General features: G+C 36.2%; 1 protein-coding gene across 3 annotated transcripts; it reads right to left on the bottom strand.

Moving 5' to 3' along the window:
- Window positions 1-685: 685 nt before the first annotated feature.
- LOC123762035 (phosphatidylinositol 4,5-bisphosphate 5-phosphatase A) lies at window positions 686-19,177 on the bottom strand. Of its 3 annotated transcripts, none has more exons than XM_045748226.2 (10): window positions 19,159-19,177; window positions 16,262-16,306; window positions 15,489-15,620; window positions 14,977-15,202; window positions 13,266-13,441; window positions 12,671-12,895; window positions 11,834-11,987; window positions 10,255-10,392; window positions 8,584-8,670; window positions 686-6,943 (listed from the first exon to the last, which is right to left on the bottom strand). In XM_045748226.2, exons 2-10 carry the CDS (start codon window positions 16,273-16,275, stop codon window positions 6,821-6,823), a joined length of 1,275 nt encoding a protein of 424 aa, XP_045604182.1. In that variant the 5' UTR covers window positions 16,276-16,306; window positions 19,159-19,177; the 3' UTR covers window positions 686-6,820. The 3 variants fall into 3 exon arrangements, with proteins under 3 accessions (XP_045604182.1, XP_045604180.1, XP_045604181.1); XM_045748224.2 differs by lacking the exon at window positions 19,159-19,177 and adding an exon at window positions 19,067-19,157; XM_045748225.2 differs by lacking the exon at window positions 19,159-19,177 and adding an exon at window positions 18,914-19,047.
- Window positions 19,178-19,745: the final 568 nt, after the last annotated feature.

The raw sequence follows: 19,745 nt of genomic DNA, 5'->3' as shown, positions 1-19,745 counted from the left end.
ATTACCACAGGAGTGTGGTGTTGCTGTAGACCAGCGGGCTGCCCCAGGATGTGCATCTTCGTAATGTTTTATTGATCAAGTTCAGATCAAACTTCAGTGGGTCAGCTACATACAGTACTCGATAACAATCAAAGAATTCTACAATACATGTAGAAATAATACAACAAATTACAGAGAATAATGTACCAATGTCCCAAATGATAGAACAGTGGTATTTTACTGTTTAATAAATAACTGCACAAGAAATCTAAACATTTATGAACCACTGGTCGTGTGGATGATTATATGGCCATCCAAGATATTAACAAACAAATAAGTATGCATATTTAGTGTTCACAAATATTGGAGAATATGGGTGTAATTCTTCGGCTCTTACTAATGCAATCACTGCTCGTCTTTGTAATAAAGCACCTATTATTTTATTATCTCCTCTGCTATTTGCTCTGAAGACTTGCCTACTGCATATACCTCTTATTCTATTCAAATTTCCACATTACATTACCAGGTAACAAATTGTCCATTGTATATTTAACAAACTCTTCATTACCAGAGCACTTCAAAATCTAAGGTAGCACTCAGAAAATACTAATTATTAGTAACATTGTTGAACCAGTAAGAGGTAAGGCTTTTAGTTTTTATGTACACTAATATTTTCTTATTGATTTTACAGAAAAAGGGACACATCTAGGATCAATAATTTTATTACATAAGAATTCTGTTACATAACAATTTAAATCATTGGGGTTGGGAGGTTTGAATTTGAGGAAAACAGTAAAACTCTTCTATACAACACAGTACCATACCATAATATACACTATTGCCTCGGAGAAACAGGATCCTCCATATTACAGTAAATTATCCACAGCACCATTACACTACTTCATAAAACTACTGTAAGTGAACACTGCTCTTCAGGATTTTTCATATATAATACAAACACATTCACTTCTCTCAAACCTCTACTTTATATAGTGTGAGATATGTAAGATTTTAAGGTTTATTAGCAATATTATATACAGTATAATGAATGAAATGTCTTTTTGTATAATTGTAAGGCTTATTAATACAATACAGAACAATATATATTTGATTTTTATGGCAAATCTCAATTCTTATTGGTTACTTTTTAAATGCAGTTTTATTTCTGCCAAAAATAGGTTTCAAGCAAAAATTGTTAAATTTAATATTAACACATTTTAAAGCAATTGGTCATGACTGTTTCAAAGAACCTGAGACTGTTGGTACCAATGACTTATAATAACATGCAAACTTGCCCAAATTTTTACCTCATGGAGAAAGTTAAATCCCACCACATTAAACCTGGAAGTTTCCTGTAATATAGTTCAGTGTACTGTACACCATAATGGGAAACATACCCGACCATCTGTCTAATAATGATGTGTTAACAACTGCTAGTAATTTATACTGAACCAATACAGGCTGCTTGCCATTACTTAATCAAGAGCCTGATAAATAACAGCCAACACCACAATATTATATAACAAGACACAATCGCAGCACTATGAAACCCGTGCAATCGGCCACAGAACCCATGTAACTGACTACAGAGCGCTTGCAGTTGGCTATAGCATTTTCTTATATATAATGTACTACATTATCTTTATATTATAAATACATTATATATATACAGTATATAATGTATTTATTTAACACTTCAACTACATAACTGCAACTGTATTATAGGAAAATAACTTTGAAAGAAGCGGAACTGCAAAGCATTATGCGTCTGCTACCTGATGCCTGCTGGTCATCTTATGATCAAATTAAAACTGGTGTTTTACATCATCTCACTGCTATAGCAGTTTGTGCTAAACCTTCAATTACCGTAAAAGGTTCAGCATGCTCTGGGTTGTGACTGTGTCCATGGGTTATACTGTAAGAGTAACACAGCAACACGCACAACTCGTCTATCAGTATCCTCCAATTTTTAGGGTAAAACAGCTAACAGCACCAAATATAACATATTATTTGTATAGTAACTTGACAGTAATAAAGACAGGAATGACAGTCTCTGTTCATAAAGATCTATATAACCCTCGCTGATTTGTTTTCAGTCACTCGACTCACCCAATGATATTTCATAATTTAATATTTTCTTAATAATATATATACAAATTTACATTAATTAACCAGTTTGGATACTGCATTTACTCTTTACACTGAATGCCAATATGGTAGCGAGTCCAATAAATGTCAAAACTGCTCCCACTGTTGTTACACGAGACTGATGTAATAGTTTCCTTTGCTGCTACTCTACAAGTGCCATAAAGATACAGTACAATGTTATTTTTCAAGATATCTATCTAAACATTATCTATAGTAATATATTTCATTCCCTTAACACTCCTATATGTACTAAGTCAACAGATGCTAAGAGGTATCGCCCTCATATTTATGGAGGCATATAAAATGAAGTCAGGACTGAATACTGTGTCAGTATAACAGTACACTCATGATCAATTTTAATGTAATGTGCAGCAAATATGACTTTTAAAATACAGACTGTAACAAATTTTTTTTAAATCTTTAAACTAATTCAATAGTATAAAGGATAGGCGACAATCCATCATGGTACAATACATTAGACGGCAACACAAGCTTTTAGCCAATGTTGTATCTTACTAGTGTTAAGACAAAATAATTATCTTCATTCTAGAACAGACTGTACCCATCTTATTATCTATAATGTTAAAAATAATTAAGTAAAGATAACATTTTTCAGTATGATCATATTAAGATAACCGGAATCAACATAAGCAGGATCTCAACTTGAAATAATAAATGGCCAAATGAAGGCAGTTATTTATCTCATAGTATTTATCTAAGTGGTCTATGCATAGACTGATGGATTTGACAATTTTTCTGCCACCATTACATCAAGGTCTTCTATTAAAAAATATTCATCTAATTTTTGGATTAGGTTTACAGATCTTGGGTCTTCTCGAGTCAAACTAGAGGAGATATTGTCCCAAGGCTCAACAGGACCACAAGGTTTATTTCTCGTAATTGAAACACTTAGTCTATCTGCTATACTTTAGCCAGAAGAGGGGTACCAAAAGTTCCAAGTGATTACCCTTTGTGCCATCAGAAGTTCACAGAACAGCACAGTACATTAACCCAGTATATAATACACAACACTGACATCCTAATCTTTATGTTGTGGCAGATTAAGATGAGTGTCAACCTCCCTCCATGATTTTTTTTTCTGTATGCATTACTGCTATTTCACTTGCACTCTGGTTACCCCCTTGAAATTTATACAGGTTATATTCTTGGTAACATCAGCTTTGGAACTGGAGCGAGACTGGTGACTGACACTATAACCAGCCACCAGTTATATATTACATCAAAACAACCTTCTCACCAAGATAATTACTGCTCATGTTTACACAGTAGAAGCTACAAGTATACTTTAGTCAATTAAATATTTACCTTCAAGCAAGAAAGTGGAGATTGCAGCATTTTTAACGCAACACAAAGACGAGTTTAAACATTTTGTAAAAAGCAGCAGTAACAGACAGGTTATTAAATACTCTATAGCCTATATTAATATTCCAATATAACCAGTGAGCTTTAGAAATATATTTCTAATTAATTTTGTGACGAAAACATAACCTCTGCATAAAGTGCTAGATTTAGCAGTTATTGCACAAATTCTCCTTGAATTTCACCTATTTATTGCAAAGGTGCCAAGCACTCATACAACACACAGCGAGTGCCTACATTATCAAAACTTATGAGAACAATGTGTGAAAGGCAACCGAGAACAGCGCCTGAGCGCCACCTTATTTCTCGCCTTCAAATCTTTAAAATAAAACAATGCTAATATATATATTCTGCTACTATAATAACTAGTTAATCTCTTGGAAGAGAAATATATGTTGGTCTTACATCTAGTAATGCATAACTTAACAATGGTAAACAGATGTCAAATTGATCGCTGACTATTCACACATGTGACAAGTCTCTAAGAAAAGTTTAACTTTCAAGAAATGTATCAAGAACCCATAATGGAATGTTTTGAGGGGCCACACAATAATAAAGAAGCACTTCAGCCCATTTACTAAGCAAGTGTAGACTCGACAGAATACACAGTTTCAGAGGGCAACTCTTAAAAAGATGGAAAGAAAAGACTAGTGAAATAAATTTCCATTTAGTGCACAAGCGTCCATTACCTGTTTATTATTTCTTCATGATTTTGAGAATCTTTCTACTCCCACAAGGTGACCAGTGGTCAGCCTCTCTGAGTGATTGCCTTGTCTGTAAGCATGTTTGTCTTCGAAGCTCAGTGGCCCAAACAGTCAGACCGATCTGGTAACTCCAGCAGAAACATATCCAATTCTCTCTTGAAAGCTTTCACTGTTGTTCCTGCAACATTCCTTATATTGGCCGGATATTGAAGTTGTAGGTCTCTGATGTTTACACTTCACTGATTGTGCTTATGGCACCCAACATTTCATTGGAACTATTTTGCACTTCCTTTGTATCTCTCACACCAGTATGTTTAATTTTTATTGTGCAGGTTAAGAGCCTTTCGTTCAGTAACCTGCAACCCGTATAACCCCCTTGGAAGGGGAGGAGGTGGGGGGGAGTCCACTCCCATATGATTTGTACTACTGCATTTACATAATGCTATCTAGATTTTATCATATTTTTATATTGAAAATGCATTGTTTATATATTACTGAGTGTCTCAATGTGCACTAAGGTGCATTTTATAATTTGCATTAAAGAAAAGAAAAGAAAATCCGGCAAGATTGAAAAACTGCTAAAACCATAAAAGTTTGAATAGAGTTTGGCCCCATATACTGTACTGTGGTCCATTCTATCGAGGTTACACATACTAATTCTCAGCTTATTACCTAAATGGTTACAAACCATGCATGCATTGTAGATGCTTTCTGGATCTCTGAATGTCTGTATGATAACAGAATCACTGCCTGAGAAACTATATTTTTTACTGAACTGAACTATATGAGAATATGTAGCGTAACAGAAGACTTAAAATAAAAAAAATCATGCTTGACAGCCATATTCATCTCATTATTGTAAAACAACAATACTGTATTTTCTAATACAACCCCTACCAAATGTTTTCCAGTATATCTTCTAATTATTCCCTATTGCATGGAATAAGATAAAACAATTAAAATTTCCCCATGTAATATACAGTATTTAAGAAATACAGGTACTGTTACCTGTTGCATACTACCAGTCACTATTATTCACAATATTAAGCAATTAAAACATAAAACAAACATTCATTCATGTTTTAATACTGACATTCCTAATATTATAACCTGGCAAGAAACAAGAATTACTATATTTAATAGCCACAAACCCTATACTGAAAATTACAATACAGTACATTCAATGTTAATTTCAGGGAAAATTTGGTTGTGGAGACTAAAATGGTCGTCTAGAAAGACTTGTGTTCGGTCTTTCTATGTGCAACTGTCACTGTAACTGGCTTATTATAAAAATAATGTTTTTTTCTCTCTCCAGTCATAATGTACAGAAACATAGCATAAATAATTAATTTCTACATATCATAGAGCTAACAAGAACCTCTTGCTCTTAAGTACCATTCACATGTTCATTACATATTTCATACATGCACTTTGCATTTCATACATTCCATTTAAATGTAGGCCTCAATATTCATTTTGTTAAACATTTACATACGAATGATTATTTATTTATAAGTACACGGACAGGTAACTAACCGAACACTAGCAGTGGTCGGCTTGGCTCACTTAAACCCCTGCATTTTTGTTTTAACTTCCCTTAATTTAATTAAGTTTCTAGGGTCATTATACAGATTGAATTAATAAAATTCTACTACAAAAGTAAAGAGGTTGGCCCCAGGTCGGCATGGAAGCATCAGTGTCGGAGAAGCACTCGCTCTCTAACGTGGCGTGTCTCCACATACTGTATGTATAATAATTGTTCAACTAACATTTTTGTAGTCATGTTTTAAAATCTTTGTGCCAAAAAGAACATAGGTAATGGCAACCCTTCTCTGATTTTAACCAAACTAATATACATAATCCTTCAGTGAACGTCTACCATTAGGACAGTTTAAGGAAAATAAAGAACAATAACATCCGTCTTAAGACGATGTGTGATGTACTGTCTTGAGTACACAGTCATTAATATACAAACAAATTACTACACACAGAGGCAAAAAAAAGTAAAATGCACAATGAACAAATAAAAGAGACTTATCCTACAAAATGGAAGTCTAAAACTCATCACCGGGTCAACTCAAAAATATATAAAGCAATACTTTATATATTTTTAATGTAATATTTTATTATATATATATATACTGTATTTATTTATTATATTTAACACTAATCATTTTTTGAATGCTTAACATTTTAATAAAACCAAGAGCTTTCCACAGAAATTAATAACATTCAAATGTTGCATTAGATAGTATCCTTGTACCTGGTCACCCACAATATGGATGACTGACACGGGTAAATACTCCTTGTCCGAGACTCGGGTGAATGATACTCGGCACAACAGACTAAATCTACTATACAAGTAACTTTGCCTGCAATACACATCCCAGCACTGCTCCACAAGTCAAAATTGCTGAGCTCATTAGGGTACCCAAAAAAAGGAAAAAAATAAGTAGAAATAAACATTTCATTTTGTCATCCACTTCAGAAATTAAAACAAAAATTCATATTATTAAACAGGTATTCATCACAAACAAGTAATAGAAACCTGTAGCATGACTCTGTCATAATCGTCACAATTGAAAATAGCCTAGAAGTACACACAGTCACTAGGATTGGGAGGCAATAACTGGAAAAGGTTCACTCATTCCCAGATAACAGGAGTACTTGCCGGAGTAGTACACAAGGCGATACATACCTGGATGCTGCAGCAGTTCATCATTGAACAGCAGCTGAGGAAGAAAGGTATACATTTGCTTTAATACAAAGAAAGAGGCTGCATACACATACACCTGCCCAACACCTGTGTTTTCTTACATTTCAGAAAATTTCTTTACAATGAAGTGAAAACAACAAGAATAGAGTGCTGTAATTAAGATGATGAGTTTTCAAGAGAAGCACAGTATCAGAGATACAGTATAAATAAATATAGGAATAATTAATTTTGCATTGTTATATAACCAATCACTGAACTTTCAACCTTTCTTGTAACTAATATCAACGATAGCAGAATAGTTACAAAAAACACAAAAATAACAAAGGCAACATGTCCGTTAGCTCAGTTGGTAGAGCGCCAGGTAATGACCCATCCCTGCTGGAACAAAGGCAAAGATAACAGCAATAGATCTTGACTAAAGATTACAACTCTTCTGTACTTTAACAGGTATATTAGGCTTATCTTATAAAAAAAAAAAGAGAGAGAATGTAGGAAACTACAGAAGACCTATTGGTCAGTGTGAGGTAGCTTCTATTTATACCCAACCATACCTACTCACACACATGTCTGAGCTACGCATGTAACCATTCTGTATCAATACCCAGTTATTTGTTTCGGAAAGCTACATCAGTGTTCCCCAAACAGTAATTACCACGGTACTTTTTGAATCCTTTTTTGTTGAATCCTTTTTTTTTTGAATCCTTTGAGTACTTTTTTTTACAGTCTCCGTGGTGTAGTGGTAAGACACTCGCCTGGCGTTCCGCGAGCGCTATGTCATGGGTTCGTATCCTGGCCGGGGAGGATTTACTGGGCGCAATTCCTTAACTGTAGCCTCTGTTTAACGCAACAGTAAAATGTGTACTTGGATGAAAAAACGATTCTTCGCGGCGGGGATCATATTCCAGGGACCTGCCCGAAACGCTACGCGTACTAGTGGCTGTACAAGAATGTAACAACTCTTGTATATATCTAAAAAAAAAAAAAAAATCAAACTTGTAAAATTTGCCTCCCTTGTTTCATGTTCTATTTTGTGTTTATATGCAGTATTTAGAACCTTGTTAACCCTCTGATTGTATACTTACATGTCTGCAGTATGAATCATTTCAAGGAGTGCACTTTGAACATTTAAATTGAGGGGAAGTTATTTTCGAGAAAAGCTTTAATTTCATCAGCTCAGTCATGTAAAGTTAATTTCATTATCAGGTGGAATGACTACTGCATGTAACCACCATTGTTCATCAACTTCTAAAATATATATAAACATCTTATTCAGTCAGTTTCCATTGACACCCTGGTGTAACTCTTGCTAAAGACAACTTCCAGTTCTCAGGGACGTAATCCAATTAATTAAAGCAATGGAACAAGTGTTATTAATTTGGCAACATTTGTTGACAAGTATAGTCAAAATTAATATTACCCTTATCATATCCCTCCTTTACAGCATACATATATACACTGTATATAAATACAGTACAGTAATGTATTTCTTATACAGTACGTTTTTATATATTTCAATCATGTCCTACTTTATTTTGCTTTTCTAGATAATGTAAATTAAGCATTCAAGGTCTCTGCAATAAAATATATATATTGTAATTTTCTTTGATTTCACAGTAGAGAGACAGTTGATGCATGTAAAGAAAGATGGCAGCATACCTGGAAGGTGCGTTGTGAGGTGTCCCCAAGTGTGGGTTGGGGTATATAAGTGTACGTGATGTACTGGTGCATCGATGTGAAGTCCACCTGGAAATCAGTGTTGTAAATTTTAAGCTTTTCAAATAATTCATTAAATAGTTCAACAAATTTGAAGTAAGCAAAATTTTGATTACCATAAAATATCCAATGAGCATAAAACTAAAACTTGTCATAAACACTAAATTGTTGGGTTTTAATGGGTAGTACATAATTTAAAATTTCAAGCAAAGCCAAATTTAGAATTGAGCAAACTTTTTAAACAGCAATACTATAAATGCAAGCAATTAAAAACAGTAAAGTACAGTGGAACCTCAGTTTACAAATTATTTGGTTTACGAGCTAAATTTCTTCAAAAAATTTGACTCGGTTTACGAGCTTTGCCTCGCTTGGCGAGTTTGATGATACATGTATGGGTCGACCAAGCTCGTGGTTCATGGTGGCAAGGGCGAGGCGCGCTTCAGTTTACCAGTGCCTCCCACCTAGTGACAATCACACTTAAAGTTTCTGTGAAGAATTTCATTGTTTTTCTTCTTCTTTTTTTTGTTTCTTAACATAAAAGTAAGTAATATATATCACGCCGTGGGTCCCAAGAAAGTCAGTAGTAAGGTTCAACCTAAGAAAACAAATGTGAGGATGACGATAGAGGAAAAACAAGAGATCATTCATAGTGAGATAATATGATGTCTCACTACAGAAAAGTGTTAAAACGTAGGGAAAAACAAGTATCTATCGACAGATTCTTAGTAAGAGAAACAATCAGTGAGCCACAACCAGGTCCTACTTGTATGTCTGCAAAACGTAAGAGAGAGAGAGTACCCCAGAAATGTCATCACTGCTGTTATAATGGAAGGGGACTCTCCTTCCAAACACTAACACCTTTCCTCCTCCCCGCTTCCTCACCGTCCTCCATAAGTCAACAAAAGTCATCAATAAAGGTAAGATATAACTTGTACATAGCGTAGTACAAAATATTTATAGTATTATGTACGAAATGTATTTTTAAGTTAATATTTTTGGGAGTGTGTAAAGGATTAATTCAATTTTCATTATTTCTTATGGGAAAATTTGTTTCGGTTTACGAACTGTCTCTGGGAAAGGATTAAATTTGTAAATGGAGGTACCACTGTACTCTATAACATTTTTGGACATAACATTTTTGCTAGCACACTAGTGTACTGTACAGCACATCCAAATGTACTTATGATGGTGGATCTGTCCAAATACAAGAGTGATCAATTCCTAGGCACACAAGTAGTCATGGTTCAAGCACAATGTTAACAAGATAACTTTTAATATTTTGAAAGGTAAATAACATATGAATAAGGCAATCTGCAGAAAGCTTATTAGTTCAATGTGAGGCAACTCATACTTATTTATATACAACCACAACTACTCATATATATATGCTTGCAACTTTCCAGTAATGTTCCATATACTGTACATGGTTACTGTACAAGGTTATTTGGTAACTTTTTCCATGTACTGTACCTGAAACTTTATTTTTAAACCTCACAGACTTCAACGGAAATTCCATCACTCTGATCTGATCATTACCCAATTTCCTAACTTTCACAACTTATTTGTTTTTCTTGGGAGTATTTAAGACTCCAAGAAATGCTTAAACAGCGGTACCTTATAAAGAGCAATGTAATCCCACGGCGACGTGACAACGTCAGAGTCTAGTGTAAACTTGACTGGGCCTCCCTCACCCACCACCCAGGTTCCCAGAGCCTCAAAGTGTACGCACCGCTCCTCATGGTTAGCGAACACCTGTACATTGGAGTAAAAAATGTATACAGTCTATACCATCTATTATGGTGGACATTACTAATAATGCCAATGAAATAATCATGCAAAACATGAAGCAGCTACAAATCATAACTTCAATTCATATTAGTCAAACTATCACTTATATGGCAACCATGCCCCTTAATTAGAAAAATCCTCTTTTCTGGCATAATAACACAGTATTGCAGGAAATTTTATGATGGCATGGCAGCGGGTGACTAAGTGTGAAAGGTTTGTGATGCAATATACAGTAATTTGAATTATGTCATGACACGTTAGGATCCTACTGTATATTATTCAATAATTCAATGTGTCAGGGGACAGCCAGCCAGAAAATATATATTATATTATATCACAGCCTGATCAACCAGACTGTGATTTATACATCAGGCTGCAAACAGCCACGTCCAACAGCCTGGTTTACCAGATGAGCAACCAGGAGGCCACCTGGTCAGAGACCAAGCCTTGGGGACACTGATACTCGGAATCACCACAAGGTAGTCACAAGATAGGTAGCGAGTTCTTCCCCTCCCAACTTTGTGTTCCAAGTTTAAATCTATGGCTTCTTGTTCTTGATGACTCAAATTTAAAAAAGTCTGCCTCCATTTTGTAGAGATCTTTCCTAGTTTTATATGGTGCATATGTCCATCTTTCTTTTCTGTCTACTGGATTGTCATAGTTAATGTCTCCAGCCTCTCCTCGTGGCTCTTGAGTCCTAGATTCAGGAGGGAGTTAAGAGCATATTTTTTGTTCTGTTTCTAATTTATTCAAAGGTTCTTGAGATATGAGTACTATATAATTGGTGTCACTATACATAAGAAGTACTCCATAAATATCAAAATGAGTGTCTGATGGTCAGATTTCTAATTTGTACACCAAAAATATAACATTACTGTAGTTTGATGTATGGCACATGGCAGAAGATAATTACAACAATAAGCAAAGGTGGCCTAACACTGTGTTGTCATGTAAAGTGGCCGAGTTCTAAACTTCTCCCCAGGAAATATAAAGTATATTATTGGTATCACAACCTCTTCAGAAGCTACCTGATCAACTAGGGTGTGGCAGCCATGTTGATGACCAGACCAGACACTAGAATGTGAAGGGACGACGACGTTTCGGTCCGTCCTGGACCATCAATCGACTTGAGAATGGTCCAGGACGGACTGAAACGTCATCGTCCCTTCACATTCTAGTGTGTGGTCTGGTCATCATACTTTAGCCACGTTATTGTGACTCATCGCCTGCAGCCATGTTGTCTTACATGGATGAAAAGCAACAATCCGACTGATCGTGAAACCAGGAAATCTTGGCCTCAGGCAGTCTGTTACAAGAGTATAAGACCTTCAGGTAAATATGAGTGAATTACAATGTGTGTAAGTACAGTACAGTATTTGGTTAATATCATTGTTCATCTGAATACCTTTATCTTGTAAGTAGTCATGACAGGCTTGTGGTCAGATTGGGTATAAGACTCGATTGGACTATACGATGTTTGCTCAACTCCCAACTTGACATTTTCATAGGCATCTACATGAACCTGATGCAGAATTCGATCAGTCCAAGCCGGTCTTCGTCTGAAATAAAATATTTATGAAGATATGATTCAGTACAACATTTTGAGCTGGTTTATTCATACCACTGCAAGTTAATTTTAATGCATTTATTATGGCAACTTTCTGATTTTCTCCAAATTGATATACTGTATGCTGCTAAGAATAACGCAACATAAGATATTTATCGATTACTTTTATAAAATATTTTGAGTTATTATACAGGTAATAACATGATAGCAATTTAGTAAATGATGGATATATACATCATAGGGATTAAAATAGCATTCTGTATACAGTAGCAGGTAATTATCAAAAGAAGGTGCAAAGCATGAAGATATGAAAGTATATTTACATAATGTAATGCTCAATAAACAACCGAGAAACAATAGACGAGAGTCGTCCATAATAAAGATTACAGAATAAACTTTTCTGTGATGAGAAGCACATTATTAGAAAACATAACAATTTCAAATCTGAAATATTTAATTATACACCAGTGCTCCTACTCCTGGAGTGTGACAATTTAGCCTTCCAGGGCTACTTTATTCTTCTTTCCTTCCTTCAAATTACTTTCAATAGTTCTATCCTAGTGAAATAAGACATAATATAGAAATTACTAGGATAATAATTTCAAGTGATGGAGGAAAAAAAAAGGATGATCACCATTTTGTAGAAAGTTGCACTTTCTACAAAAAGTTACTTACGAAAAATCATATTTGTCAGTTCCTTCTATATACTTGTAGGTTGGAGGGAAGGAAAGGGCCCCTTCCTTCAACATAGAAAAGGCATCTCCACTTTTCTGCGCTTTCCGCATTTCATCTACGTCTTCTAAGGCAGACCAGTTAGCTTCAGATATGTGCTTGGCAATAGCCTCTGATGTCATATGGGATTCAAACCGGAAGTTCATGTCTCCTAACCAGAACACATAACTGTAAATAAGCAACTTTAAATATGTTTATATATATTATATGGTAAATAGCATTTATGAAGTAAATTCTCAGAATTATATTAGGCAATTTTATAATCTTTTTAACTTAGTCAATGCTTGGTTCCCTGCGAGTTTGAATAGAAATGCAAGTCATCTAAACCAGTTGTTGGTCTAGGTAAGAAAGGGCAGCACCCTGTCAGTAATGCTTCTTCATTGGAAATGTCTATAATGATTCATTAGACTATGGCACTGATTAAGTTGGCTCTCCCATTTTCCAGAATGCATCCCAAGAATTAAACAGAGTATGCCTGTACCATTCATTCATTTAAATTCTCTTTAAAGTATAATTTTTTAAAAAGCAAACCACTTACTCATGATAGAGAATATTGCTAGTCTCTTTGATTGGGAATTCAGTAGAATCAACAATGGTGTTGAAGTTTTCCACACGTTCTTTATAGCCAGAGTCGTGGGCAGCCAGATGACAGTTGACGATGCAAACGGAACATCCATAAAGTGAGAATCTGATGCTCGTTGCTCCTTTGTTACCCTGACAAGAATAAATTAGGCTTAGAGTGTATATTAAAACCACTTTCCAAGCATTGAATACTGTTACTCCCTAAAGAAAGATTTAATGGGGCAAAAAGGCATCCTACACCAATGTATTGGGAATCTTTTCAAACTGTCTTCATTTGATCATACTGATGCCAAGGAGACACTGGAGAATACTAAATCCAGCCAAGAATGCAGACAGAAATTTCATTTTTACCCCCAACTACCACCAGGTGGCAGCCTCCAAACTTTTTGTGCAGCAGTAGGAGAAAGCACAAAGTCGGAATAACTATACTGTATAGCACATGGAAGGGATACAAGGTCAGGATATAAGCCGAGATCAAACAGATTGAAGGAATGGTGCCCCGCCACTTGGACTATCAGGGATTAAACTCCGATTTGTTAGAAGTGAGGGCATAGCTTTACCAACCACTCCAAGTGGATGACTGCACCCAAACCATAACAAAGCCTCCAACCCAACCTCTCCACATTCTACCTGAACCCCAGGCCCAAGGCCAGTACAGTACCTAAGTACAGTACACGACTGTAAAAATAACGAAAGGACAGAAAATAGTTTTATCATCAACTTACAAAATGGAGCATGTTAAAGTAAGTATGTAATAAAGTAAGTATGTAATACTAAAGCAATTAGAGATAGATCTGGAGGTTTGTCTAATAACATGATAATGTCATACAAGACAAGATTGGATGGTAAAAGCATGTTGGTGCATCACCAAGATGTAAAAACCGAGAGAATTAATCAAGAAGTTAAGAGAAAAAGACTTGACTGAGAGGTACAAATAAAGAATTTATTTGTACCTCTCAGTCCAAATAAAGAATTGATAGTGATCTTCGATCAAAGGATTGTAACCAGATAAACAAGGAATGTTTAATTATAGGAAGATACAGTATATTAATTTTCACACAACATTAAGGTAGTTAAAGTTGTTCTCACTTTAAACAAGTGACTATATTATACCCAGATTGTAAAAATGGATCCTGGTAGTACAGACGGGTTCTTTTTGAACTCACAAATGAGAATTCCAGGTTCGAATCCCAGGTGGGACAGAAATGGTTGGGTGCATTTCTTATCACCTAATGGTCCTGTTCACCCAGCAGTAAGTAGGTACTCTGGAGTTAGTCAGCTTATTGTTGGATTGCATCCTGGGTGGGGTCAGTAATTTGACCTTTGAGAGGGACCTCGATATAATTTACCCGAAGGCCACTAACACTAGTGTCCTCGACGAGGACAGGAAGCCAGCAGCTTGTTGAAGGTCCCCTCTACCATTCGCCTTGATCTTTTCCAGCTGGACTTTAAAATTTAACAGAGTTTTGTCATTTATGTCTTCAGTGAGTAGGTGGTTCCATTGGTTTATAACCTTTATATAAGCCTAATGTATATGAATACACTCACACACATATGGGCTACCTGTCTCCTGGTGGCTTCTCACGAGTTGTCATTCAATAATGTCATATGTTGCTTCTATATATTGTACAGTATTGTGTATAAAATCTAGAGAGCATTAGACATACCCAAAACCCTCCAAAGCCAGTCCGAACGACAGAAGTATGAATGTCTCTTATGTTGTGGAGATGATGCCGCTTGACAAATATATTTGTGACTAGCCCTTGCAGACGCTCGCCAGTAACTCTCACATAGTTGTGTGGGCCAACAACTTCCCTTAGCGCATTTGTCCAAGGCTCCTCAAACAGAGTGTCCATCACAACATTTTGAGGTTGTGATTTAACTTCCTGAAAGCTACAGAAAGGACAATATTAGTAGTGACAAACTGTGACCTGGACAAATACATTATAAACTCCAACTATGACATTCTTAGTATTATGCAAAATAAAAAGGATACAGTATATACAATAATAAAATGCCTTGCAAAATATAAATACATGTAGGCTATATCAAGACCTAATAGTCATATTTTTTTTACAGTAGTTTTACTTTAACAGGAAATAATAAAGATGGTGAAGTAATTAATACAATACTTACATTAATGTGGAATAAACAAAAACAAATCTTATAATAGTCTCACCACACAATGTACAAATCTGGGAGACAACTATCCAAGCCTCGTTTAATAATGGGATCTTTGCGAATTCCCATTAATTCATGCAGGTCTTCTTCAGGCCAAGTAGTCTCCACATTCCAGGATATGCATGCGATGCTATGTGGGAAGAATGAACAATAATTGTAATTATAAAGATAACATTGAATGCTGCATCACTGCTCAAAAGTTCTGTGAAAAACATAGAAACTGCATACATGTTTACTGCAGTTTCATTAATACTATTGGCCTTTGTTCTGCATAACAGATGCATTCGTAGAAAACCTTGTGTAAACACAGAGAAATGCTACCTTATATAGAATCATTTTGAATTCATTCAGTCACTGTCAAAAGTTTACCTGTTTTTACTCCTCTTGTAATGACTGGTATGTAATTTTTAGTTTTGTTTTATTAATCTAAACATTTTGTTTTAGGTAAATTATCAATTTGCTTTATTTGTAATGTTAACTTTTAAGTTTAATTTGATTGTGTTTGTAAGATATACCATATAACAATAAAGAGTTGATTTCCTTAATAAAGTATTAGTTTTCAGGTAATCCAGTGATGCAGATGAAAAAGATTCTTCAAATATAATGGAAACTAATAATGCCATGTGCTGGACTGATGGAATATATTGACAAAATTATCAAACATAAGGATAGATTAAATAGAAAATATATTTCATTCATATTTCTTTCAGCAAAGATCGTTAAGTCAATCGATCGACAATCGATAAGCTCGACAATCTTAGCAACACTTACCTAAGGGTCTCCATCGTTGTTGTTGCTCCAGTGTAGATCAGGTCACTGCTCAGTTGAGGGAGAGAATGAGAGATAATGTACTATATATACACTCAAGGATGCATTTAGAACGTTATCAGCAAAACTATTTTTTTACTTTAATATACGTTACTAACAACAGGAAAGTGACATAACAGTAAATTTATCTTATCTGTAACAGGATTGTATCATTGGCATGGGTACATCTCTGGAGAAAGATAGAGGCTGGTAACCTAGTGTGAGGGTTATATATACTGTTTATGTAGTTACCCAAGTCTAACTGTCTCAGTGTAGTCACAGGATGAGAGCTACACTTCTGGTGCCCTGTTTAGTGGTGTCCTGTTGGCCTATGCTAAATAAACCACACTGTGTACCAATTACCTTTCACAGTACTATATTTCTGAAACAGCCAAAAGGGTGAAAAATCTAGTAACCTGTCATGCACTTGGTGTGTTTTGTTATACTTTTTCAGTCTTCTTGGTGCATTAACTGTTGCAATAATTCATTATGCAATACTCTAGCCTCAAAACACAAAATTGCTGACTAAAAAATCTGTTAGTCACGGCTGTATTTCACTACTTGATTTCTGAATTTTAGAGATGGGTAGGAGAGAGTAGCTAAGGTTCACCCTGGGGTTAGGAGTGTTAATCTCAGTTACTGCATCTCAATAACTATCTGTAGTGTACAGAGGCTGACCACACAATTGATCAACCCAAATGTGGCAGCAAATGTGACTAGATTAATGGGTCCCGGTAGTACAGTCGGGTTCGTTCTCGACACACAATCAAGAATTCTGGGTTTGAATCCCGGGTGGGACAGAAATGGTTGGACACATTTTCTTTTCACCTAATGCCTCTGTTCACCTAGCAGTAAGTAGGTAAGTTAATCAGCTTGTTGTGGGGTTGCATCCTGGGCAAGGTCAGTAATTTGGCCTTGGGATACTTAGATAAAAAAAAAAAAAATGTGTATGAATACACTCTGGCTTCCTGTTCCTTGACACAATGAATTATTAAAGGGGAATCAAAGTGCACATGACTGAAGTGGTAACAAAACTGTTTTTTTGAAGTTGTAAATCTTATTTTCCAGTTGTATACAGCACTGAACTATAGCATTTAGCAGAATAAGTACAGTATCCAGAGTTTCTGGGAGTAGTACACATAGATGTGAATGGAATTCAAACCAAAATCGTAAAGGGCCTGGCCAAAGAACTGTTTCTCCCACTGGAACTCCCATTTAGAAAATCTCTGGATGAAGGGAACGTTCCTCTTAGATGGGAATTATGGAAATGTCACCCCCTATCTTCAACAAAGGCTGGAAGAACTCAGCAGGAAATAGCAACCATATATTATATATATATATATAATGTATAAATTAATTCATAATTCATTGTTTCGAGGTTATCTTGAGATGATTTCGGGGCTTTAGTGTCCCCGTGGCCCAGTCCTCGACCAGGCCTCCACCCCCAGGAAGCAGCCCGTGACAGCTGACTAACACCCAGGTACCTATTTTACTGCTAGGTAACAGGGGCATAGGGTGAAAGAAACTCTGCCCATTGTTTCTCGCCGGCGCCTGGGATCGAACCCAGGACCACAGGATCACAAGTCCAGCGTGCTGTACGCTCGGCCGTCCGGCTCCCCCCAGAGACAGCCAGAGTATATATACATAGGTTACATCGAGATTCCCCCCAAGGTCAAAATACTGAACCCCCCCCCCCAGGATGCAACCCGACAGCAATCTGACTAACTCCTGAGTACATACATACAGCTAGGTGAACAGAGGCATTAGGTGATAAGAAATGGGCCCAACCATCTCTGTCCCATCTGGTATTCAAACTCAGGACTCCCGATTGTGAGTAGTGAACAAAGCCAACTGATACATCTTCAATAAAATCTTCTAGATCTGAGGCAAAGTGAAATTGACACCAGTAATTCCATCTATCATCATACTATCATGCAAGAGGAGCCACACATCTATGGGTCATCCAATAAAATCAGCAGACTTCTAGATGTTACTACTGCTCGGCTTAGACTCGGTTACAAGTATCTCTGGGAATTCTCATTATCTGCTGATGTAGACCTGACCAAATGTAAACTGTGTCAACAAAATTATTTGCACACCCTCCGTCACTATGTGATGGAGTGCGAAAAGATACGTGAATTTAGAGACAATTCTATAACCAATGTTCCAACGATGTGTCAATATTTCATTCAAAATGATCTGCTACCAGAAATTTTAGCCAAATATCCCCAGTTTGCTAACTGTAGGTAGTAACTAAGTGATTGTAACCTATCCACCGCTGCCCACTGGATGGGGGGCGGTGTGCAGGACAAACATATCAATTAACACTAGCTCTCCACATACGTCAGTTGCTTGATTTAGAAACTGTACTTGTGGTCGATCTCGAGCCCACTGATGATGTAACGACGTGTATTGAATTTTGTAACTAGCTCATCAAGACTGTAACTTGCTTAGCTAAATGAATTGTGGGGTTTAGTCCCTGAGCCCATTATGTAACTCTGTAATCCTTTCCACTATACCCCATAAGATGAGTATAGGGTGCATAATAAATGATCTAAACTAACTAACTACCGAGATCTTTTACTTGTACAGTTGTGGGATAATATAACAACAAACCAGGTAGAATGGGGCCATTACCCCCCAGGGAGGGATTCAACAGCTTCCATCACCCCCACCAAACATGATCCTGACCCACTAGTGTGCCACCACTCCCACCTCCAGCCACAGGTCCCTCTAACACAACAGTGTGTGTGTGGGAACACCTCCTACCAGGTGACACGACCAGGTGACACGGAAGGTGAGGGAAGTAACCTGCCCGACTGATGACAACACTAGTGTAAACACAGCTGGGCCCTCCTCACCTGTCTCTACGTCTCCCAGGATGGACGCCACCATCACTTTATTCACCTCCCAGGATGGACGCCACCATCACCTTATTCACCTCCCAGGATGGACACCACCCTCACCTTATTCACCTGCCAGGATGAATGCCATACACTTGTGCACTGTATCATTCTCTTAGTAAATGTTAATCATAATTATACTTAATATCTCTGTCAATCACACGACTAACCACGCACCAAAGGATTATACAACTTAAACATTGGTCTCATTCAAGTTCCAGTAAGTTTATTGACATAAGAAATACATCACAAAAGGATAGTCGAGTAGGCTATAGGGTATTTCTGCTCTCCTTTATTATAGGTCCCTCAAGGGGCTCACAGCACACAAATTGTAATTATATTTTATGTGAGGATTACATTTACATTAAAAGTGATAACTAATGATGACATGACAATGGGAAACAATATTAATTCAGTAAGTATTTTTACATTTAATTCATACAGAATACAATTATCAAGTTTTGAACAAGTTTCAAAATATTATAAATTATAAGACATACGAGTATAAAACATAGGTATTCTCATACAGCAAAATCCTGTGTGTG

This window comes from Procambarus clarkii, chromosome 34 (genome assembly GCF_040958095.1).
Source record: "Procambarus clarkii isolate CNS0578487 chromosome 34, FALCON_Pclarkii_2.0, whole genome shotgun sequence".
In the NCBI taxonomy this organism is placed as follows: domain Eukaryota; kingdom Metazoa; phylum Arthropoda; class Malacostraca; order Decapoda; family Cambaridae; genus Procambarus; species Procambarus clarkii.
The sequence above is the reverse complement of the archived record's forward strand: the minus strand, read 5'-3'. Positions and strand labels throughout refer to the sequence as shown.